The 25,093-nt window shown below is 38.8% G+C and overlaps 1 protein-coding gene across 1 annotated transcript in view; it reads right to left on the bottom strand.

Moving 5' to 3' along the window:
* Positions 1-1,737: 1,737 nt before the first annotated feature.
* Positions 1,738-25,093, bottom strand: part of NLRP14 (NLR family pyrin domain containing 14) — a 39,620-nt gene continuing 16,264 nt past the window's right edge. Inside the window, exons 6-11 of the mRNA XM_045484355.1 lie at positions 18,127-18,297; positions 17,563-17,733; positions 15,603-15,773; positions 13,528-13,698; positions 3,585-3,755; positions 1,738-2,176 (exon numbers count right to left, since the gene is read on the bottom strand). Of these exons, the coding sequence (XP_045340311.1) occupies positions 2,041-2,176; positions 3,585-3,755; positions 13,528-13,698; positions 15,603-15,773; positions 17,563-17,733; positions 18,127-18,297 (991 nt within the window). The 3' untranslated portion in view covers positions 1,738-2,040. The remainder of the gene's footprint in view (positions 2,177-3,584; positions 3,756-13,527; positions 13,699-15,602; positions 15,774-17,562; positions 17,734-18,126; positions 18,298-25,093) is intronic.

Raw genomic sequence — 25,093 nt, 5'->3', positions numbered from 1 at the left:
TATATATATACATATATATATATATATATTTTTTTTTTTTTTTAAAGCTTTTACTTTTAAATAATCTCTACACCCAATGTGGGGCTCAAACTCATGAGCTGGAGATCAAGGGTCACATGCTCTACCAAATGAGCCAGCCAGGAGCCCCATTCATTGTATTTTTAAGGTGAATTTTGGAATTTTCAAATATTTATATTTAGTTTTTGCATATGCATTCATAAGTAACATCCAACTGTGAATTTCCTTCTGGTGTTATCTTTTTTGAGGCTCTCCTATCAAAGTTTTGTAGCTTAATAAAGAAAATGGTAAAGTTACCCTCCTCAATGATGCTCTGAAATGGTTTTAAAAACACAGAAATTTTCCTTTGCCTGAAAATTTGACAGAAATCACCTTGATAAGAAGCATTTATTAACTCCTTTGTTAGAGTGTTTTACTTGGGAAGCTTGGAAATCTTATTTTCTACGAAGGATAAGATGCTCACTGCAGCCCAAGACTGCCTTGTAATGGGAGTGCCACTTGTTCGATGCAGACTTTCTTTTGTTTGTTATGATGGCCCCAGGCAAGCTCTCTCTAGCCAGCATGACTGTCAACACTGAGAATCAGCCTCAGCAGTGACCTCCCTCTAGGCATCATAGGTGTACATACCAGCCCCAGTAACAAACTACCTGCGAATTTTCCCATGACTGCCACTTGCCCCTTCTAACTGCCATGGTTCACTCTTACCTCCAGCTCTGCCACATTGACTCAAGGGGCTATTGTACCACCTAAAAGGCTTTCTTATCTCCTATAGACAGGGAGAAAAAATTGATAGTCTGTGGTAGACTAAGGAAGGCCACAAATTCTCTGACACTACGCCCATCAAGAAGTGACTACCCTTGCATCTGTGCTGGCCTGGACTGTTCCAACCAATGGAGTATGACAGAAGTGACTTCATGTCAGTGCTGGGCCTAACTTTCAAGAAAACAGGCAGCTTCCACTTGGCCCTTCAAGCCCTAAAGCCCCATGAGAGAACTCCATCTTCCCTGCTGGAAAGATCATGTGGAAAGTCCTTAAGACTAGAGAGAAGAGGTGCCCAGTCAAACCTAACCTTCCAGCCATCCTTGCCCAGGCACCAGGCATGTGAGTGAAGTCACCTTGGAGCCCCCAGTACAACCTGGCTACCAGCTGAATACCACCAAGGGACTCCAAGTGATGTGTGGAGCATAAAAAATGCTTAGCTGAGCCCTTTCTGAATTCTAATCTACCAAGTCATGAGACAGAACATAGTAGTCACTCCTTTAAGCCAATAAATTTAGGGATGATTTTTCACATAGCAATAAATAATTAAAAGTCTTTCACAGAAAATGTTACTGTGTCGGATTTCTGTCAAATGGAGGAACATGTTTTTAGCTCTAATCCCAATAATCTTAGATCTATTTACATCTTTACAACAGGCTGCAGAAAATGTTCATGGAGGAAGTGGACTCCCATTTTGACTGAGACCATCAATTCTCACATAGTAACATACCTAAAAGTTGCCTGGGAAATTATTTAAAATACCAGTTCCTAGGACCTTTAGATAATTCTGATTCAGTAAGTCCGATATGGGCTCTAGGAAACCGCATTTTAAGAAACACCCAAGTGATTTAGACGCCAGTTGTCCCAAGAACATGCATGGAGAAGCATTCAGTAAAGCAAGCCGGAGATGGTGAGGCTGTGAAGTAAGCCATCTGTGGGAGGGAGAGAAAGGGAAACAGGTGCTCTAACATAATCTTCCTTAGGCTCGTCCTCCACTTTCATTTCTAGGCTTCTCACATCAGAATTCTTGAGCTCTGCATTCAATTAAAAACATGTCATACCTTTCACCAAGGTTTAGGTTTTTCGTTTTATTTTAGCTTCTCAACCCCCATGTGAAATAGAACAGAGCTTTCACAGAGAAGTGACTCACCTACATCTAACAGACATCAAACACAGTACGTCTGGGCATAAAGCATCTAAAGCTAAGATTCCCTCATCACACTGAGGCATTTTACTTCTGAAAAGTACATCAGGTTCTTCAAATCAGGGACACCGCCACCAGGAAACATCTTCATCACTGTGATCATTACAATCCCGCTCAATGATGAGCTGTGGATTGCTAACTCGCACAGCTTCCAGCAGTTTCTGGGCTTCCTCATCAAACGCCTCTTTGCACACCCTGAGAAAATAAGGGAACACCTCTTCTCACACTCAGTTTTCCCACTGAAGAATTCATTTCTCAGAGAAAAACTGTTGGAGACAGAAGTGAACATGGCTGGGGAGTGGGGCAAGGGGAATGTGAGGTATAGACTCAGGGAGTGTGGCAGAGGAAGGAAAATGGAACACAGAGTAGAAATAAAAAAAGATTAAAATTGAAGAGGATCCTCCGAGAGCCTTTTTCTACTCAAGCAAAATACTACTTCTAATGATGACAACCGCTAACATAGAAAACGGTTAGGTGTTATATGCTAGGCACAGTTCTAAGTACAGGTATCCTTTGCTTTTCCAAAGGTCATGGCTGTACCACTTCACCTTTTTGAGAGACCGACATTAGTACGTTTTTTTTTTTTTTTTTATTATTTTTTTTTTTTAACGTTTATTTATTTTTGAGACAGAGAGAGACAGAGTATGAACGGGGGAGGATCAGAGAGAGGGAGACACAGAGTCTGCAACAGGCTCCAGGCTCTGAGCTGTCAGCACAGAGCCCGACGCGGGGCCTGAACTCACTGACCGTGAGATCATGACCTGAGCCGAAGTCGGCCGCTTAACCGACTGAACCACCCAGGCGCCCCAGTACGTGTTTTTGATAACTGAAAGAAGTCCAAAGATTTTGCTTTTACCACACAAAAAAGTTAAAAAGCAAAACCAGTGTTCAGCATTTGGGATGCAGTGAGCCATTATGGAGGCAGCATGAACCCAGGCAGCAAGAGCAGCCCTGCCCAGCTCCTTCCCCAGGGCCTGCACTGCACCTCAGCACCCAGCTGCTACAGCTCTGAACTGTGTCTATGAGCATCCGGGCCTCGTACCCATTTATTTTGTGCATGTGTTAACAAGATGTGTCCTAAGGTATCAGAAAAGCCTAAAAGAGAGGATGTTTTTGGGGGCCCAGGAATGCTCAAAAATTTTTCCATATAAATAATGGTAATTGCTTCTTTGCTTTATATCATTTTGGCTTATGAAAGCTTTCACGGGAACGCTCTACCTTCAGATAGCAGAGGGACACCTGTACTGCCTATACTGACTCAGTTGATCAGTCCTCATAATAAACCATGAGTACATATCATTTCACCCATTTATAGACAAAGAAATCAAAACACAGAGACTGGAGACTAGTGCAAGTTCAAATATCTAGTAAGTTCCAGGGCTACATTTCAAACTCAGGTAGTCTGGTTTTAGAGTTCTCAGCTGTTAACCAGTATGCTACAGTATGTCTCTTAAAATTCAGTGTCCTACGGGAGGAAAAGAAGGGCCTCAAGAATATGCACAGATCCACAATCAGGTTGATTCTTAGGCCTGCAGTGAACAAGTAGCTTCCCAAATCCCTTGTTCCAGTAAACATCCGCCCTGAGAAGTCAACAAAGACTTACCCCAGAACTTTCAGTTTACATTCAGGAGATCTCAGGACTTCACATAACTTCATAATTCCTTCATACCCTAAAGTGTTCTGTGTCAGGTTTATTTTTATCAGGTTTTGGTTCCTTCTAAGAGTAGAGGAGAGATCCTGACAACACAGGGAGGTCAAACCACAATATTCCAACCTGCAGGGAAGAGAGACTAATGCTAAAATTCATTTAACCCCGGGACAGAGAGCAAGCATATAAGAGGTCTGTGAGCTGAGAGTGCAGGAGGGCTCCAGGAGCTTAAAAAAAAAAAAAGAAACAAAAAACAAACAAACAAAAAGGCAAGCACAATTAGGGAAGATTCAAAGAATGTAAGTACTTATAATAATCATCATTACTAGATATTTATTGACTGAATTTATCTCTTCCTAAATCATAAATTACAAGTTCAAAATTATAGTCCAGGGAATAAACAAAACAGGTAAGCACACCAAGGAAAGCCAAAGCAGTTGAATCTTTGATCATCATTAAAAATATAGACACATAAGTAAACTTTTGAAATATGGTATTGACTATTTTAAAAGCAAGGTATATAATAAGGTCTCTAACACCATGCCTTTATGCAAATAAAAGTGCATACACCAAAAGTCAACATTACATCTTTTACAAGGATACTCACAACTCTATGGCATATTTCAAACACAGTAGGCCAGCTGCCTATACAGGGGAAGAATGATTAAAAGATAAATTAACCAACTAACCAACCAATAGTCAGTAGAGGGCCCTTGCATAAACCAATGATAATACCATGAACTGAAGTAGTATGTTAAACTTAACATTCTACACCTGATGATGCCCCCAACCAATTGTAATTTTCATCTATGTTTACCTAGCCATTCCACCATTGAGTGCCTACATAGGTGCTGAGTATATAGAAACATTTAGGGGCACCTAGGTGGCTCAGTTGGTTAAGTGTCCAACTTTTGATTTCAGTTCAAGTCATGATCTCACGGTCAGGAGACTGAGCCCCGGGTTGCGCTCAGCACTGGGTACAGAGCCTGCTTGGGATTCTCTCTCTTCCCCTCCCTTTTTCCCTCCCCAACTTGTACTCTATCTCTCAAAATAAACAAACTTAAAAAAATTTTAAGTTACTGCCCACATGAAACTGGCATTAATGTGGTGGAGCAACAGTCCCATTATTTATGACACAAGGTAAAGAAACATAATACAAAATACACTGTAGTGTAAAAACACTAGGAGACAAAGGTTATCAAGAATTTATTAGGAAACAATCATCCTGTTTTTAGTCCTTAATAATAGTCTCAAAATCTAGAGGGGTGCCTGGGTGGCTCAGTTGGTTGAGCATCTGACTCTTGATTTTGCCTCAGGTCATGATCTCAGGGTCATGGGACTGAGCCCTGCATCAGGCTCCATGCTGAGCATGGAACCTCCTTAAGATTCTCTCTCTCTCTCTCTCTCTCTCTCTCTCTCTCTCTCTCTCCCTCCCTCCTGCCCTCCCTCCGCCTCTCTCCCCCACTCACACACTCTCTCTAAAGAAAAAAATTTTTTAATCTTAAAAATATATATAGAGGGGCGCCTGGGTGGCGCAGTCGGTTAAGCGTCCGACTTCGGCCAGGTCACGATCTCGCGGTCCGTGAGTTCGAGCCCCGCGTCGGGCTCTGGGCTGATGGCTCAGAGCCTGGAGCCTGTTTCCGATTCTATGTCTCCCTCTCTCTCTCTGCTGTCCCAAAAATAAATAAACGTTGAAAAAAAAGAAAAAATTAAAAAAATATATATATAGAGAGAAAACTAAAACTAACAGAACTACAAAGTGAAAGACACAAATCTACAATTATAATGGAGATTTTAACATACTTTTCACAGCAAGCGATTGAAGTATCTGGAAAAAAATCACTAAAAATATAGATGATTTGAATAACAGAATTAATGATCTTAATGAAAGTCATATACAATACTGCAGCCAACAATTCTTCATCTTTTTAAGCACACCATGGTAGTCATATAAAAACTATATACTAGGGCAAATGTCAACAAATTTCAAAGAAATGCAATCACACACAGTATGTTCTCAGACCACAATGCTAGAGATTAAATATAAAAAGATAAGAAACTCCTCTTATATGTTTGAAAATTAAGAAATACTGGGGTGCCTGGGTGGCTAAGTTGGTTAAGCATCCAACTCTTGGTTTTGGCTCAGGTCATGAGCTCATGGTTTCATGAGTTCTAGCCCCATGTTGGGCTTTGTGCTGGCAGTGCAGAACCTGCTTGGGATTTTCTCTCTCCCTCTCTCTCTGCCCCTTCCCCACTCACTCTGTCTCTCTCAAAATAAAAAAAAAAAAAAAATGAAAATTAAGGAATACAGTTTAAAATAATCCATGAAGAAAAAAGCCTAAGGAACTTAAATTTATTTTAGACTCAAAAATAACAAAGGCTGCAAATAATATTATAGAATGAAGTTAATGCAATGATTTCAAGGAAAAATTAAATGTTGGAAAAGGAGGAAATATTTATGAGCTACACATTCAACTCAAGTATTTAAGAACGGTATTAAAAAGAAGACAAGGGGGCACTTGGGTGGCTCAGTTGGTTAAGTGTCCAACTCTTGGTTTCAGCTCAGGTCATGACCTTATGGTTTCATGAGTCCAAGCCCAGCACTGGGCTTTGTGCTAGCAGCACAGAGCCTGCCTGAGATTCTCTCTCTCTCTCAGCACCTCCCCTGCTTGCATGCTCTCACAAAAATAAATGAACAAACTTAAAAAAAGAAAAAAATTTAAGAACAATCAAATAAACTCAACAAAAGTAGAAGATAAAAAATTAGATCAATGTTGTGTTCTTTAAAAAGTAAAATGAGAAAAAGCTCAAATTGCCAATATCAGGAAAAGAAAGGAGACATTAACAGATGTCTAAATCACTGGAGATGATTAGAAGCTGAGCAGATAATAAATTAGACACTTGCCAATAAATTTTAAAATTTAGATGAACTGGATAAAATCATAGGAGTAATCTTACCAAAAATTACTCAATAAAACATACATAAATGTATAATTATCTTAAAAATGAATCAGAAGTCAAATCTTCACACAAAGCAAATTCCAGATCATACAGCTTCACCAGAAATTTCTACAAAGTTCAAGGAAGAAATAATTCTAATCTTACACAAATCTCCCCAGGAAACAAAGAAGGATCACTCCTGAACTCATTTTATTAAAATACTGTAATGTGGATGCCAAAACTTAATAGGGATTATACAAGAAAATTATAACCTAATCTCCATTATAAACAAAGATATTAAAATATTTACATATGAACAAAATAAAGTGCACAATGTATACAAGACATATCATGACCAAGTTGGTTTTGAGCCCAAAAAAGTAAGGTTGATATAATAATAGATATAATATATATAATAAAATCCATGTTATTGACCACATTCGGCACATTTCATAGAAGTTCAACATATACTCATAATCTAAAAAGAAGAAAAATTCTTAGCAAACTAAAGATAGGAACCTTTTAAATTAATAAATGAGACAAACACTGAAATTTTGCTTTTGACAATGAAAATAACATAGGGAAACCCACTATCTCAAGACATATTAACGTTCTATCGCACATCTTATAAGTTACTAAGGCAATAAAAAGAAAAAAGAAAGAAACAGAAAAGGAAAAGACAACTATCATTCCCAAGAGAGAGGACTGTGTACCTAGAAAATCCAAGTGATAAAGCAATTCTAATCAACCAGAAGATGTGCCAAGCTACTGGGTATGAAGTTAACACATAAAACCCAACTGTGTTTCTATGTATAAGGAATAAACAAAATGAAAAATAACAAGAATACCCATTTACAATAGTATTGCAATATAGCAAGTACTTAGGAATAAAGTCAAACAGCAAAATAAAGGGCTACCACAGGAAAAATTACTAAGCTTTATTGATAGAGCTAAGCTAAGGAGATCTATCATAATTGATAGATTCAATGCAATTCTAATCAAAATGCCAACATATGGGTAGGCATGGGAATATAGGGAGATGCACATGCCTGTGTGTGTTAACTTGATAAGCTGATATTTAAAATTTTGTTTGGAAATGCAAAGGAAGAACCCAGTAATAGACCCATGCACCAATGAAGACTTGATTTATAACAAAGATGGCCCTGCCAGGCAGTGGGGAAAGAAAAACAGTCAATAAGTTTTGCTGGAAAGGAGGAGTATCCACATAGGAAATATATTAAATTGGATTGACCTCAAAGCATGTATTTTTGGGGGTGGGGGGTGGAAAGAACGTGCATGCACACAATTTGGGGAGGGTCCAATGGGAGGACAGAGAGAGAGAGAGAGAGAGAGAGAGAGAGAAAGAGAGAGAGAATGTCTCAAGCAGGTTCTACTCCCAGCACAGAGCTCAGTCTCACTACCATGAGATTATGACCTGAGCCAAAATCAAGCATCAGATGCTCAACTGAGCCACCCAGGCACCCTACTAACCATATTTTTAAATTAAAGTTTCAAATGCTTCACAAGCTGCCTTTTACATTTAGAAAATAATAGTAGAATGTCTTCATAATCCCAGAGGTGGGAAAAATTTTCCTAACCAATTACAAAAAGGACTAATAAAGGAATAATCTGACGTTACAATTAAGTTCTTTGGTTCTATAAAAGACACCATAAAGAGTGAAAAGAAAAGCCCAAGTTATTGTCATGTATCTAAGTCACAATGGCTCGTAACCAGAATATATTGGAGGAAAAAAAAAAAAAAAGCCCTACATATCAAAAAGGGGAAAATGGCTCACCCGATGGAAAAATGAACAAAATAAGTGAAAAAACAACTTTACAAAATAGGAAATCCAAATGGCTATTAAGCATCTCAAAAGGTGTTGAACCTCTCTTTAACCAGACAATTCTAACTTAAAACCACAAAGAGATGCCAAAACACACACCTGATTCACTAACACTTTAAAAATTAAGTCAGGCAAAATTGGCAATAATAGAGAACAGGAACTATCACACACTACTAGGGGCAGAATCGATTAGTACAATCTTTTTTTTTTTTTTAAGTTTATTTATTTATTTTGAGAGAGAGAGATAGAGAGCTGGGGAAGGGCAAAGGGAGAGGAAGAGAATCCCAGGCAGGCTCTGCATTGGCAGTGCAGAGCCCAATGCAGAGCTCAAACTCATGAAATGCGAGATCATGACCTGAACCGAAACTCAGAGTCAGACGCTTAACCGACTGAGCCACCCAGGCACCCCAGAACAATCTTTTTGACAGTATCTAATAAATTTGAAGACCCATTCCCAATGATGTAATAAATCGCTATTTTTCCTAAATATATACGTATGTGCCTCAATTCATGTAGTAAAATATTCATCAGCAGCATTAGTCATAAAATAAATGAAAAACGTCCATCTACAATAGAATGGTTACATAGTTTGTGATATCGTCATTCACTAGAATACTTTACTGTGGTAAAAATGAACTAACTACAACTACATGAAATGACTGGATGACAAATTCCTAACAATGAGCAAAAAAAAATCCTAATACAAAAGAATATACTGAGTATGATTATATATAAGGTTCAAAACCTAGCAAAATTTAACAATACATTGCTTAGGACCATATACACTCACACTCTACAGATAAATAAATGATGACCACAAAATTCAGGATAATAGTTTTACTTCTTAGGGAGGAGGGAAGAGATTTATAAAGGAGGAGTAGGGGAATTTAATTTCCTGGGAAAATTCAATTTCTGACCCGGGTGAGATTACACACGTTTGACATTTATTTATTTATTTATTTATTCATTCATTCATGCATTTATTTTTTAACTTATTTTCTCAAAAATAAATAACAAATTAAGTAAAAAATAAATAAATGCAGGGGAGGGGCAGAGAGAGAGGAAGAATCTCAAGCATGCTCAGTGCTGTCAGCACAAAGCCTGATGTGGGGCTTGAATTCATGAAACCATGAAAGTTGATATCAAGTTGATGCTTAACCAACTGAGCCACCCAGGCAATCCCTAACTTTTAAATAGTTTTATTCACTTATTTCTATGTATTTTATATTTCATAGTGAAAACGTTTAAAATATGACTAGGTAGATCTTTTTTTTTTCTGTGTATAAACATTTCTTTTCTTCCCCCAAGTTTTTATTCAAATTCCAGTTAGTTAACATACAGTGTAATATTTGTTTCAGGTGTAGAATTTAGCGATTCATCACTTACATACAACACCCAGTGCTCATCACAAGTGTCCTCCTTAATACCATTACCCATTTAATCTACCCCCCCACCTGCCTCCCCTCCAGCAACCCCCAGTTTGTTTTCTATAGTTAAGAATCTGTTTTATGGTTTTCTTTTTTTTCCAATGATCCAGCAATTTTACTACGTACTAGGTATTTACTCAAAGGACACAAATATACGGATTCAAAGAAATACATGCACCCTGATGTTTATAGCAGCATTATCTACAATAGCCAAAGTATGGAAAGAGCCCAGATGTCCACTGACTGATGAATGGATAAAGAAGATGTGGTGTAAACACACAATGGAATATTACTCAGCCATAAAAAAGAATGAAATCTTGCCATTTGCAACAACGTGGATGGAGCTACAGAATATGCCAAGCAAAATAAGTCAGTCGGAGAAAGACAGATACCATATGATTTCACTCATATGTGAAATTTAAGAAACAAAACATATGAATACAGGCAGATCTTTAAAATATCAGAAGAGAATAATAAAAATTATGGACTGTAAATGACATTGGAAGAAGCAGAAAGGGGGTCATCACTGCTGAAAATGAACTTAAAATTATGGGTTAGAGAAAAGTGAAAGGAAAATGAGTTTTAAAAGATTAGAAAAAAATTATAAAGACAGACAAAAGAGATCCAACATAAGTGTAATTAGTGACCCTGAAAACAAATTAGATAAGCAGAAATTAAAACACAGGAAACCCTATAAAAAAATACAATCTACATGTTGAAATGGCAGACCATTTCCCCAGGAAAATATTAATGAGGAAAATTCTACACAGGACAAATTATTGTTCCTAAAGAGCAATTCTACGGACATTCAAGCCAAAAACAAACAAAAAAAAAGTATGTTTAACCAGTAAGGACACTAAAAGGGAAGAATCAGTTGGCTTCAGACTTTTTTCTAACTAGATTCAATGCTAGCAGGCAGTGGACTTTCTGTAAAACTCTCAGAGGAAGGATGACCAAAATATGAACACAACCAAGCTGCCACTCAACGTCATAGAAAACTGAGACATTTCCAGATATACAAAAAGTCAAGGATAATAGTACTTAGATCTCTCATTTTCAAGAAACAATGAGCCAATAGTCAAGGTATTCAATGAACATTCCATGGTCCCTACCATCCACAGGCATCTGGTATTACTGAGCTCTGGAATGATCTTTCGAAATTACAAAGATCTGTGACCCTACCTCCCTCACCACCTCCTGGTCAACATAGTACAGTGGGGCATTTGGTCACTAAATATGGCTATCCCCTGAAATGGTTCATCTCTGTCTGGCCACTTCCTGAGTAATGATTACGTTGAAAGGGACAGAAAGTCATATAAAACCTTTGAAATTTCAGGATTCCATCTTGATTATTCCTGGGCATGATACTTTTCTTTCCATAACAGCAACTCCAGGCCAGCCTAACTGGTGTACCCTCCAGGTGACAGGCCAGCCACAAAGGACCTGTGGGGTTCAAACTTAATTTGGCTTCAGACACCTGGAGTCACCTTTGGATCATGAGGATAATGACCATTTGGTTGAGTATACTGCTTGAGAAGTCCCCCTACAAGCAAAGATGTAGAACAAAATGGGTTTATAGAAATATTATAAAAAATGCTTTATTTTTCTCCTGCCAGATCCCTCTGGACTGAAAGCCTGGGTATGAGCAGGGGATGATTGGAGAAAAGGCAAAGTTACAGGCACTAAGATGGGACACACTGATTTCAGGACTGTGGGGAAGAACAGCCACACCAATACCTGGGGAAGTAACATCTCAGAACCTGTGAGGTGCTGGGAGTGGGAAGAACAATTATTTCTTTTCCTTCCCTAGACCCAACACAGCTGCCTGGAAAAATTATGTGGTCTGCTGAAGTAGCAGCTATGGCTGGCAAAGTGACCCACTGCCCAGTCTGTCCACATGGCGTGGAAACAGAAAATTCCACGTGGATACGGCAGGTCCTAACTGTTCTGCTGCATCTGATGTCATCAGCGGCAGCCCCCCAGATCTGGACCTCTGTCACGGGTGTACAAACACAACCGGTACAAACCTTGTTTCAGTCTGTTACAAATTCATAAGCTTCTCTTGATGCCAGTGCAGCCTTGCGTTATACGATTTATGTCTAACACTATAACTACTCAGTGACACATAACCAAACCACTGTAATGGTGACCCAGATCAATAGAAAACATCCCACATTGAAGTGAATTGTGTTCCTTCAGGTTATATGTTTTTTATGTGTGGAGGTGTGGACCACTGAATATCTCTTTATTGGGTATGGGACTACTTTTGGCCAGATTTTGTTCCCTATATTTATTGCCAATGATACCAAGATCAGCAGGTCAACCTAAACTCCCTTTCACGAGTTATAATGAATAACAAGACTTTTTGGTCCTCCCTTGGTCTCATTCAGTTGGCCGGTCCAGGATGCTGAGGACATAGTTGAAATCAATACTGCAATCTGACTTCCTCCCATGCTTGGAGTCCTAATTATGGTGGCCTTAATTAAATGGCATAGGAGACAAATTGAACAGATTTGGCCTCAGCCTCTGTTGGTGAGATTAGTGAGCGTGGCATATCCATGTGAAAATTAACCAAGACTGTATTGTGCAGTAAAAGGGGGCAGATATTTCTGGGAGACATTCTTCTGTGAGTCTTTTGCTCTCCTATTTATTGACAAAAATTTAAGACCCTGACAACTCTACATGGCCACTTCCTAGGGGGTGTGTGCAGTGAGCAGTCTTGAGGGATGTCTTCCTCTGGGGCAAAGAGCAGGCTTGCTTAGTGCTTGCTATAAAGTGGTGAGTCCCCCAAGCTCCATGGGATGCAACCCACTCCATGTGCAGGTGTCCATCTGGGCTATCCATATCCACCCTGTGGGACTTGGGGGACAAAGAAAACTGACACACATACACTAGTGCATATGCTGCTATGCTAGGAGTAATAAAGTCCTCTGTCTCCAATGGGACTCTGGGTTTCCTGCTAGCATCCATGAAACAGTGATAGGCTAACTTATTAGGTTATAAGCAGGATAAAATTAAATTTCAGATCCAATCATTACAATATCATCATTGTTGTCATAAAAATATATGAATAGTTAACGGAAACATAGGTAAAATAGCACTTTCTTGGACGAGTCAGGGAAACATATCATAGTATTTGGGTTTCCCACACATAGAGCAAAATTCTTGACCCAAAGGTCAATAATTCATGCTATGTAAGAATGTACTAGCCAATATCAGTTCAAGATTCAAAAAGAAAATCAACACCTAAACAATACATGATTAAACATAAAAAGTACTCAGAACACAGGATAAGACCTTATTAGATTGCAGGCTCCTTAAGAGCCTAGATAGCATTTTTTGAGAGAAGACAATTAGCAAAATCTTCAATTTAGTAAGAAAAATTAATTCAAAGACAGAATATCTGAAGGATGACAGAACATGAAAGACCTTAAAGCAAGGACCTTTTACTTCATACATACCCCATCTAAGGCACTAAAGGGAACAGAAAGAAATGTGAACTATAGCTTTAATACTAACAACACATAATACACACTGATGCATATATTTGAAAGTCAGATTCTCATTTCTGAGAGTAACTTACCTTCGAGCCCCATTTACTTTTCATCCTCTCTCATGTACTAAATTTCTTCTGGCCACATTAGCTACCAAATAGGTATGACTTTCCTGATGGAAAACTGAACTCACCCAAGCCTCTGAATATTGCAGTTTGGATGTCTCAAAGCTTCGTACAGAATTTTGACTCCATCATCCTGCAGGTCATTGTTCCCAAGGTCCAGGCTCTGCAGGTGTGGGTTGTTCAGAATAGCAGAAGCCAAATCCAGACAACACATACTAGTGAGTGCACAGCCCATCAATCTGCAAGAAATATAAGAGACAAGTGAGACCTTCAGTTGTGAGGCTTAATTAGTTTATTCCTAGGAGAGAAGCCCAAGTATCTAAACCCTTTTCCTGACTCTTTTCTATCCACAATCCAAGATGCACATAGGAACGTCTAACATTATCAGTAGAAACCAATGGAGTTTCTTAATGAGAAAAAAAAAAACCCCATTGGGTAAAACTGCTTTCTCCCACAAACAGGCTGTTATCCACCAAGCTTCCCAAATCAAGGGTATAAACACATTTCTATCAATACTAAAAAATGGATATAAGTTTACCCAAGGAACCCAAAGATTTCTGTGCTTTCAGTTTCCAATAGAATTTTGAAATAAAAATACTTTAAAAAAAATGTTAAGGTGTTACCTTCCAAGAGGAAGCAGCCTACATATAAAAAAGATATGTCTTTCAGTCTTTTGTAGGGCATTCAAGAGCATTCACAACCTGGCCTCAAACATTCTCTTTCCATACTTTGTCCCTAACCTATTTGCCAACCATACACCTCTGTGTTTCTGTTTTTTATTTTGTTTTTTTTTTTTTTCCCAAATTTACCACACCTATCTTCATTCCCCTTCTTTTCACTCTTCCTACCTTCTGCCAAGGATATCTGCACACAACAAAATCCTCTTCGTCTTTCAAGGCTAAGGTAACTCAATCCCCTCTGTCCCACTCCTTGCTCCTTGGGACTTTTGTCATTTTTTTTTTCAATGTATTTATTTTGAGAGAGAGAGCAAGCTAGCAGAGGAAGGACAGAGAGGGGGAGAGAGAGAGAATCCCAAGCAGGCTCTGCACTGACCGTGTGTAGCCTGACACAGGGCTTAAACTCATGAACCATGAGATCATGACCTGAGCCAAGATCAAGAGTCAAGATGCTTAAATGACTGAGCCACCCAGGCATCCCTGTCATATCTTTATGACAAATGGGATATATTATGATTGGCTGTATATTCATTTCCCTGCCATCAGCATTTTGTAAGTTACCAGAGGCAAGAGCATCACCTTAGTAATAACCTTTAATGCCCTCAGAATTTATTTTATATTTGTTGTAAATTTTGGTGGAGAGAACTAGCAGGGCCTGCATAGAAGCTATGAAGGTAGCTATGAAAGCACAAATTTGTCTGTTTATAGCAGAGCTAAGGAGAGAAAGTGGACTAACCAAACATCTTGTGTATGTAGGTCACTTAGAAATTATAGAAATTGTGGCTGAAATAAAAGGTATTGGGTTTAAACATAATTTCCATGAAGTAAAATTTTGCCTTCTAGTTGAATAATAGTCAAGGAAACTTCAGAGAATTAGATCATATATATTTTCCTAAAGAAGGTAGAGATATGGGGCACCAGGGTGGCTCAGTCAGTTGAGTGTCTGACTCCTGATTTCAGCTCAGGTCATGATCCTTGGGTCATGGGATTGAGCCTCGTGTCACGCTCTGTGCTGACAGTGTGGAGCCTGCTTGAGATTCACCCTCCCCCCCCCCCCCCCCTCCCCTGCTCTCACTCTCTTGCTTTCAAAATAAATAAAAACATTTAAATAAACAACAACAACAGAATAACTGGATTATTGGATATTTTTTAAAATTCCCTTCCCAGTTTAAAAGTTGACCTAATTATAAACATGAATTGAAGAAAGAAAAACTAGTGGAGCACAGTTTCTGCTTCAGGGATGTAGAGCAGAGGACACACAGTAGACTCAGTGAGGTACAACAGGTTGATTACAATTACTGTAGTAACTATTTAAGAAAAATCTTATGAACATACTTCCTCAGCTTGTCTCCAGCAGGAGGAGAGAGAGAGAATCAGCTGTGTATTCTTTTCTCTGACAGATACTCAGCTCAGCCCTTCTTTACTCATCTGTTAAAGCATGGAAGGTCGGGTCACAGAAAACCTACCCCAGGTCCTGAAGGTTACAGCTGGGATGCCGAAAGACATCGCACAGAAGCTTTACTCCATCGTCTTGTAGCCAGTTGGACCCCAGATCCAGATGTGTCAGGCTCTTGTTGCGTAGGAGAGAAGAGGAGAGATGTTGACCGCTCAGTGAGGTGAAGTGGCAACGCCTCAGCCTATAGGAAGGACAGTATGAGGACACATGGAATCACTGCTTTACTGCCCAGAGATTTTGCAAAGGTTTCATCCTGTGCTCCCTCACCTACTTGCCAACACTCATCTCAGATCAAATACCCTCTCCCTCACTACCTCTTTGCCTGTCTCACTTGGGATATTCTTCAGAATATCCTTCAGAATATTCACTTGAGATATCCATGTTCTTCAGAATTTTTCTTTTCAAATGCTAGATTTTATAATTTATTTTGAAAGAGAGAGAGAGAATCTCAAGCAGGCTCCATGCTGTCAGTGCAGAGCCTGATACAGGGCTCAACCTCATGAACTGTGAGATCATGACCTGAGCTGAAACCGACTCAGATACCCAACTGACTGAGCCACCCAGACGCCCCCAGAATTCTTCTTTACTATAAATGAAATGTTAACCTCTTCACACTGTGCATAAATACAGTACCTAATTGCAAAAGCAGCTACATGGAGAGGAGTAGGCATATGGAATAGAAGGGGAGTAATCATAATAAAGTACTTTTTTACATAATAAAACTGGCATTTCCAATCAGTAGGGAAAAGATCTATTATACTATAAGTCATTTGGGAAAGCAGACCTGACATATGGGAGAAAATAAGTTTTAAGCCTTATAACAAAGTAGGAATAATTTAACACTTACATGTTAAAAGTTAAACCATAAAGAATAGACATAAGTAGGGTTTTTTAAATAAAGGTATTTCCAATTATGACAAAACTACTACAAGTCATGAGGAGGAAGATAATGTGACTTCACAAGAATTTTAAACTTCCGTATTCTAAAAATGGCCACGAGAAAACATACAGAAACATGCTAGGTAAATTATTTGCAAAACAGAAAAAATAATGGCTATAATGTATGTCATATTAATAACCATAACATATATAACAGAAAACATCCAGAGGAAAATGGAGCCTATGAAGAGGCAATTCCTAGAATATTAAAGGCCAAAAACATTTGAAAAGATGCTCAACATTAAATTATTTTTATTTATTTATTTTATTATTTTTTTAAGAAGGCTCCATGCCCAAGGTGGGGCTTGAACTCATGACCCCAAGATCAAGAGTCACATGCTCTACCAGCTGAGGCAGCAAGGCGCCCCTCAACATCAAATCATTTTTAAAGTTATTTTCAATTATCTAATCAATACTGATAAAAAAAACAACAACCAGTAGATACTCGATGAGGATGTTAAAATGCAGGCTTCTAGATTGCCAAGGAATTATGAACAATCTATTGGAGAAAATGTAACCACATCTGACAAAATAAAAATTCTGGCTCATCAATTCCACATCTGGGAATTCATCTAAGGGCAATGAACAGAATAATCACACTGTGATCCAGCCATACCATGGGATGCTACATTCCTGTTTAGTGGTGTTCATATACATTTACCTGTTCTAGACCCAGAATATGGAGTTGGACAGGCAGACTTTAGTCCTGAATCCACCATGTTCTCATGAACATGAGGCAAACTATATATCTTTCTAAGCCTCACATTTCTCACCTGGGGCTGAGAACTCAGTGGCCAATTTGACACCAACAGGTGCATCTGTGCAGATTAAATAAATTTAGCACAGGGCCCAGCACAGAGTAAGGACACAACAAATGGCAATCATTAATACCATCATCCTCATCATCTGCATTATCATTATTGATAACAGTAGGGAAAATGCAAGGGACAGATTATATTTATAACACTGTCCCTTCTAAAATATATTTCAAAATGTATACATCAGCAGGATGAAAACTAGTGCTCACTTACACAAGGCTCTGGAGATTGCACTGTGGATGTTTCAAGGCATCACTCACAAGCTTTACTCCATCATCTCCCAAGATGTTGTCTGCCAAGCACAAATGTGTCAACCTTTTGTTGCTGACGAGAGCCAAAGCAAGATCCTCACAACCAGCTACTGTGAGGCCACAGCTTTCTAAGCTGAAGGAGAAACACAGTTGGGAAGGGACCAGTCAAATCCCAAAGTTCATGTTTCTCATCCTCTTCTCAGGGACACTAGCTGGTACTTACAGTCCTTATATCTCTACTATAGAATCAACCTTTCAAACCTACTAAAATTACAAATGCCCTTGCAGCTACATACAAGGGAGAGGAGGAGGAAAATAGTAATAAAAATAAGCATTCATGAAGAAAAGCAGCATTTAAAAGTCTAATGAGAGAGAAAGCAAAAGAGGACTTCATGCAGAGCTCATTCAGGATTGACAAATGAGCCAAGTGGTGTCCAGACCCAAACAGTTTGCCCACACAGCTCTTAACTAAGTCACACAAGACTGCTCAAAAGGACTGCAGGGAAAACAAACCAGCAAGACTCACGACAGTCTCTCTAGGTGACACTTGGGATGTCCTAAGGCCTCACACAACAGCTTGACTCCGTCATCTAATAGGTGATTGGTCGACAGATTCAGAAATACCAGGCTCCGGCTTCTAAGGAGAGCCTTAGAGATATTTAGACAACAAACTGTAGTTAGATCGCAGGATTCCAAGCTGAAAAACAACACAGGAAACCAGAGATGACCCTCCTCAGAGAAGAGTTATGACCACCACTCACCCAGCCAGATGGTGTGGGCTCCAAGACTTTGTGACCCCTTCTGAAAACCAGCTCCCTACTTGCAATGAGTTATTTAGCTAAAGCACAAGGATCTTCTAGGGAGCTAGGAAGGGGAGAGCAGAAAGCTTGTCTTTTCCATCCCCATCTCCCCAATTCCCTATGAAAATATGTATGGAAGTCCTAAGAGGTATTTTTATATGATACTTTTTTTTTTTCTCTAGGAGGAATTTCCTCCAACTACAACATGGAAGAAGGTGGACTGAAGGGTGTAGAGTCCTTGCACTCTGACTTCTGAAAAACATGGGGCAGGAAGTCAGGATGAAAAGCTGTGATTCCCACAGCTGTCTACCAAGAACTCACCTATTCATGGGAGTCAATCCATGTTTTCTGAGGAACCCAGTTCTTAAGAGTAAAAACTAGGAGTAAATCAGAAATAGGGGTGCCTGGGTGGCTCAGTTGGTTAAGACTCTGACTTCGGCTCAGGTCATAATCTCACAGTTCATGAGTTGAAGTCCTAAGTCAGGTTCCGTGCTGACAGCTTGGAGCCTGGAGCCTGCTTCAGATTCAGTGTCTCTCTCTGAATCAGTGCCCCCACTCTCACTCTGTCTCTCAAAAATAAAGATTAAAAAAAAATTTTTTTTAAATAAAAAGTAAATCAGAAATAAAACAGTCTCTAAAAATAAAGCAAAAGAACAACCAAAGAAGAAAGGAAGAAGTACATGAAGAGACCATATTTGTAGAGACTCCTATTTAGAGACAACTTGTGCTTGGAGAAGGCTGGGCCTGGTACCAGCTCTTTGTAAGACGAGGAAGGTGACACCAGTGTTCCGGGAACTTGGGAGTCACTCTAGTTACTCCTTTGAATCAAGCACTTATCAACCCAGTCCCTCAGGAATTGTTTGTCTTCATCAGAATAAGGGTGTATATAGGTAAAAACAAGAGAAGCTCCCTCCTCAATCCAGAATTAGACCTCAGTGGATCACCTAAGGCTGGAAACCTCAACTTGCCCTGAAAAGGTGTTATGGACTGAACTGTGTTCCCCAAAATTCAGATGTTGAAGCCCATGCCCGCAATGTGACTATATTTGGGGACAAGGCCTTTAAGGAAGTAATTAAGGTTATATGAGGTCTTAAGAGGGGACCCCGAATCCGAAAGGACCGGTGCCCTTATAAGAAGGGAAGAGGTACCAGGACTGCACACACATGAAAGAGGCACATGAAGGCACCAGGAGAAGGCGGCTCTCTACAAGCCTAGGAGCGAAGCCTCATCAGAAACATACCCTGCCGGCACCCTGATCTTCAACTTCCAGGCTCCAAAACTGTGACAAATAAATTTCCTTTGTTTAAACCACCCAGTCTGTGGTATTTGTTACGGCTGAACAGGGTGATACAAAAGGGTATTACAGCAACAGCCAAGCAGGCAGTTAGAGAAACAAGGGAAGCGTCATACACTGGGTTCCAGCTCTTCCAGCAGACAAAGATTCCAATATTGCGGGGCCTGTGGATAAAATGTTAAAGTTTAACTAAAGGACAGAAAATATGTACATGTATGAAAAATAGAAAATGGGGAAACAGAAGAAAATGTTTAGAAAAGCTTGCTTTACATCTTAAATGTATAAGGTGCACATTCTCTGAACAAGAGCACATCCTAAGAAGAGGTAACACTGAGAAAGGGAGCGGGTTTAAGATAAAGAGTCCAACGAGTTTAAAAACAGGAGAAAACTGGAATCCATATTTGAAGCAATAAAGAACAAAAGCAGTGAAAATATGTGAGAAACTCCTCAAGGAGGAAGGATGAAAAAAGATTAAAGTGACAAAAAGTAAGTGAGAGTTATATAGGAAAGGAGCTACAACCAATGACTATGAGATGCTCTTGAAGAAAGAGAGCAAGAGAAACAAACCCATTTTTAAAAATCCAATTGAAAGAAAGAATTCCTGGGCAGAAAAAAAGGTTGCTAGCAGATCAAACGGTACTTTCATGCCAAAGTAAGGAAAACTACCTGGACAACACCAATGAGAGAAAACTAACACGTATGAACCAGGAAGGTGGGCAGGAAGGTGAGGGGTTCAAGGGTCAGGTTATCCTCAGACTTTAGAACACCAAATGCTGCAGAGCAATGTACCAAAGTCAAAGTGCTAAGAAGGAAAATAGAGCCCTCAGACCCAGGTAAGAGGTCAATCATCAGGATTCCAGGGTGGCTCAGTTGGTTAAGTGTCTGATTTCGGCTCAGATCATGATCTCATGGTTTGTGAGTTCCACCCCACATCGGGCTGTGCACCGACAGCGTGGAACATGCTTGGGATCCTCTTTTTCTCTCTCTCTCTCTCTCTGCCCCTACCCTGCTCTCTCTCTCTCTCAAAATAAATAAACTTTATAAATAAACAAGAAGTTAATCACCTGTGAGGGCAATTGAGGGATATAAATGAAGTCCTAAAATATATCATTCATATACATTTCATGAAAATGGTAATTTAAAATTATACGGCCAATAATGCAATGAATGAAATGTAAGATTTTATACAGTATGAAAGTTTAACAAAAAAAAAAATACACATTTACATTGATAAAAAGTATATAAAATTAAATTTGAACAATTGTTGTATTCATGTGCATCGCCATGACAAAAAGTCAGAAAAGTTCTGAAAGAGTTCAAAATGTAAAATGTGTAGCCCCCATAATCCTGATTAAATTAACATGCTGGAAATTGTATGACAGAGGTACATTAAATGCAATGCCTTACATAAGGGTATTTTAAACGCTTTAATCCTTTTAAATTTGGTAATTCAAACACACATTTGGAGAGAAAAACCCTGAAGGGTGATAATAATCCAATAAAAACAGGCAATATCCTACTTGCAAATTTCCAGACACACATACACATAGATCAAAAATGAAACACAATGTAATGCATTCAGGAAGCAAAGAACAGAAACGGTAAACACTAAAAAAAGGTTTTCAGCTGGGGATGTAAATATTACACGGCTCACGTCCTTTTGTTCATGATCTGTTTCGCTCTTATCCTTTCCATATTACAAGTTTGAGCTTCTCAAGCTTTCTTCTTTTCCCTTAGTGCTAACAGAATTTCAGCTATGGACTTCCTAATTCCTGACAAATGAAATCTCAGCCTCATAAGAAAATGTTCCCTCTTTCCCTTATAGCTACAAAGAAAAGCAGATGGTATTAAGTCTGAAAATATTTTATTGTAAAAAAGAAGTCTTATAAGAAGACATGTGGACTTTAGAAATTGCTACTGTGTCTTGTGAAAACAACCCCTAAGTTCTAGTAAGTCTATAATTTTGACCAAGTGTCTTATTTAATAATGTGTCACTCCTGTAATATTCAAATTGCTACTTCTGAATTTCTAAATGTTACAAATATGGAACAGATTGTGTCAAATCAGAAAGATCATCAAGGCTCTCCTCTTCTCTCACATGCATAAGGAAATAAAAAAATGTAACTCTGGTCTCTTGGTTTTGAGAGTTTGAAGGTCTTGTCTCAGTTATGTTAATACAAAACATCAATCACCAGTAATTCAATCAAAAGCTGAGCTGACGACGTGGCTCTAAGCTAACCCCTACATATGGGCCAGTGAAACAGAGGAGACACATTAACTTGCATTTGGGTTCTGGTGGGGAACTGACCCAACTCTCTCTCTCTATAGTGCCCCTACAAGGAGGCCCTTGACTGAAAATTTCCAAGCAAATTATAAATTTTAATATTTGTTACAGATCTGTAATCATCAAGGCAGTATGGTACTGGCACAAAAACAGATACTTTTATCAATGGAACAGAACAGAGAATCCAGAAATGGACCCACAAATGTATGGCCAGCTAATTTTTGACAAAGCAGGAAAGAATATCCAATGGAAAAAAAAGACAGTCTCTTCAGCCATTGGTACCGGGAAAACTGGACAGCAACATGAAGAATGAACCTGAACCACTTTCTTACACCATACACAAAAATAAACTCAAAATGGATGAAAGACCTAAACATAAGATAGGAAGCCATCAAAATCCTAGAGGAGAAAACAGGCAATAACCTCTTTGACTTCAGCTGCAGCAACTTATTACTTGACGTGTCTCTGGAGGCAAGGTAAACAAAAGCAAAATCGAACTATGGAGACCTCATCAAGATAAAAAGTTTCTGCACAGCAAAGGAAACCATCAGCAAAACTAAAAGGCAACCAACAGAATGGGAGAAGATATTTGCAAACACCGTATCAGATAAAGGGTTAGTATCCAAAATCTATAAAGAACTTATCAAACTCCACACCCAAAAAACAAATAATCCAGTGAAGAAATGGGCAAAAGACATGAATAGACACTTTTCCAAAGAAGACATCTAGATAGCTAACAGACACATGAAAACATGCTTAACACCACTCATCATCAGGGAAATACAAATCAAAACCACAATGAGATACTACCTCATACCAGTCAGAATGGCTAACATTAACAACTCAGGCAACAATAGATTTGGTGAGGATGCGGAGAAACTCTTTTGCACTGCTGGTGGGAACATACACTGGTGCAGCCACTCTGGAAAACAGCATGGAGGTTCCTCAAAAAATTAAAAATAGAACTACCCTATGACCCAGTAATAGCACTACTAGGTATTTATCCAAAGGATTCAAAAAAGTTGACTCACAGGGGCATCCGCACCCCAATGTTTATAGAAGCACTATCAACAATAGCCAAAATATGGAAAGATCCCAAATATCCACTGACTGATGAATGGATAAATAAGATGTGGTATGTATATACAATGGAGTATTACTTGGTGATCAAAAAGAATGAAATCTTGCCATATGCAACAACGTGGATGGAACTAGAGTGCATTATGCTAAGCAAAATAAGTCAGAGAAAGACAAATATTATATGATTTCACTTATATGTAGGATTTAAGAAACAGATGAACACAGGGGAAGGGAAGCAAAAATAAGATAAAAACAGAAAGGGAGACAAACCATTAGAGACTCTTAAGCACGAAGAAAATGAGGGTTGCTGGAGGGGTGCTGGGTGGGGGATGGGCTAAATGGGCGATGGCATTAAGGAGGGCACTTGTAATGAGCACTGGATGTTACATGTAAGTGATGAATCACTAAATTCTACTCCTAAAATCATTATTACAATATATGTTAACCAACTTGGATATAAATTTTAAAAAGCAAGGAAATTATAAACTTGTTCTCATTGTTTTTGTTCTCATTGATTGCAGTCTGTGGCTCTGACCAGCTGTGACTGGGTACAGGTCCATTAGGTGGTCCTTGATGCAGCTCACTCAGAAGGAATCCACGTGTCAAGAATAAGCATCTCCTGGTGTGAGACACAGTCAGGGTAGGACTTTATCTGATGCATGATGCCAGTTTTCTCTAGGAGCTGAGGCTCAGTGGAATAAGCTCTTTTGTGCTTCTGGCAGCACAGGATTAGAAAATTGCCACTCAAGAGGCATTGCTCAAGAGAAAGTGGCCCTTCCTCAGTTAGAAGGGTCTGCTGCCCTGGAGGATGAACCCTCCAGGACCTCAGAACAGCTGTGTGAATGTTCTTTTGTGAAAATGTCTGCTATGTGGTCTCTAGGTTGCCCGAGAATTTTGTAACTTTTTATTTGAATGCGAGATTATTATTATTTTTTTTTTACTGTATTTATTTTAAGAGTGAGCAGGCATGTGCACAAGCTCCCTGTCTGAGCGGGGGAGGGGCAAAGAGAGAGGGAGAAGACAATATCCCAATCTCTGCGCTGAAAGCATGGAGCCCCACACGGGGCTTCATCTCACTAACCAAAAACCTGACCTGAGCCAAAAAATCAAGATTTGGATGCTTAACCAACTGAGCCACCCAAGCACCCCTATTTTTCTGACAGGCATGAGAAATTGAGAAACAGCAGAAGAGTTGTTTCTAAAGGGATATGGTTGCAGAAATTGTTCACTGCAAGAGAAGGTCTTTGGATGAACAAGATAGGCTTCATGGACCTATTACAAATCAAGCTAAATCATTAGATTAACTTAATTTGTTCTGTAACTTGAAACTTAAAAGATGGTTTTGGGACTCATTCCTGAATTTACCACAGTGAGAAATAAAAATGCAAACATAGATTTTAAGATCACATATGGCTTTGTATTTCTTTAACAAAAAAGTCTTTATTATTTACTAATTTTTTTAAGTTAATTTATTTATTTTGAGATAGCACAAACAGGGGTGGGACAGAGAGGATAGACAGAATCCGAAGCAGGCTCCACGCTGTCAGTACAGAGCCCGGATATGGGGCTCGAACCCATGGACCATGAGTACATGACCTGAGCTGAAATCAAGAGTCAGACACTTAAGCAAATGAGCCACCCAGGTGCCCCTAACCAAAAAAAAAAAAAAATCTTAAAGAACTTTCTAAATCTCTCACATTTCCCCTGTAGGTTAAATATTATTTATAGTAATATTTAAAAGCATATAAATATAAATCTCAGTACATAATTAAAATGAGTTGCATAAATGACCAATATATTTATAAACTGGAATCTTACAAATCTTGGAATCAGACAATATTGCAAATATTACACTTTTTGAATCAACTTTTGAGGTGTACTCAAGAATATTGAGGTTGCAATATTCTTAGCAGTGGTTATACTATCTTTAATGTTGACTTAAATATAGTTTCCAAATTTACTGATTTTGGAAACTTAGATTAATAGAATATTTTAGAAATTAGTTATTTATCTAAAAATTTCTAAAAATGCTAAA

This window comes from Leopardus geoffroyi, chromosome D1 (genome assembly GCF_018350155.1).
Source record: "Leopardus geoffroyi isolate Oge1 chromosome D1, O.geoffroyi_Oge1_pat1.0, whole genome shotgun sequence".
Lineage (NCBI taxonomy): Eukaryota > Metazoa > Chordata > Mammalia > Carnivora > Felidae > Leopardus > Leopardus geoffroyi.
This window is presented reverse-complemented; position numbering and strand designations above follow the sequence as displayed.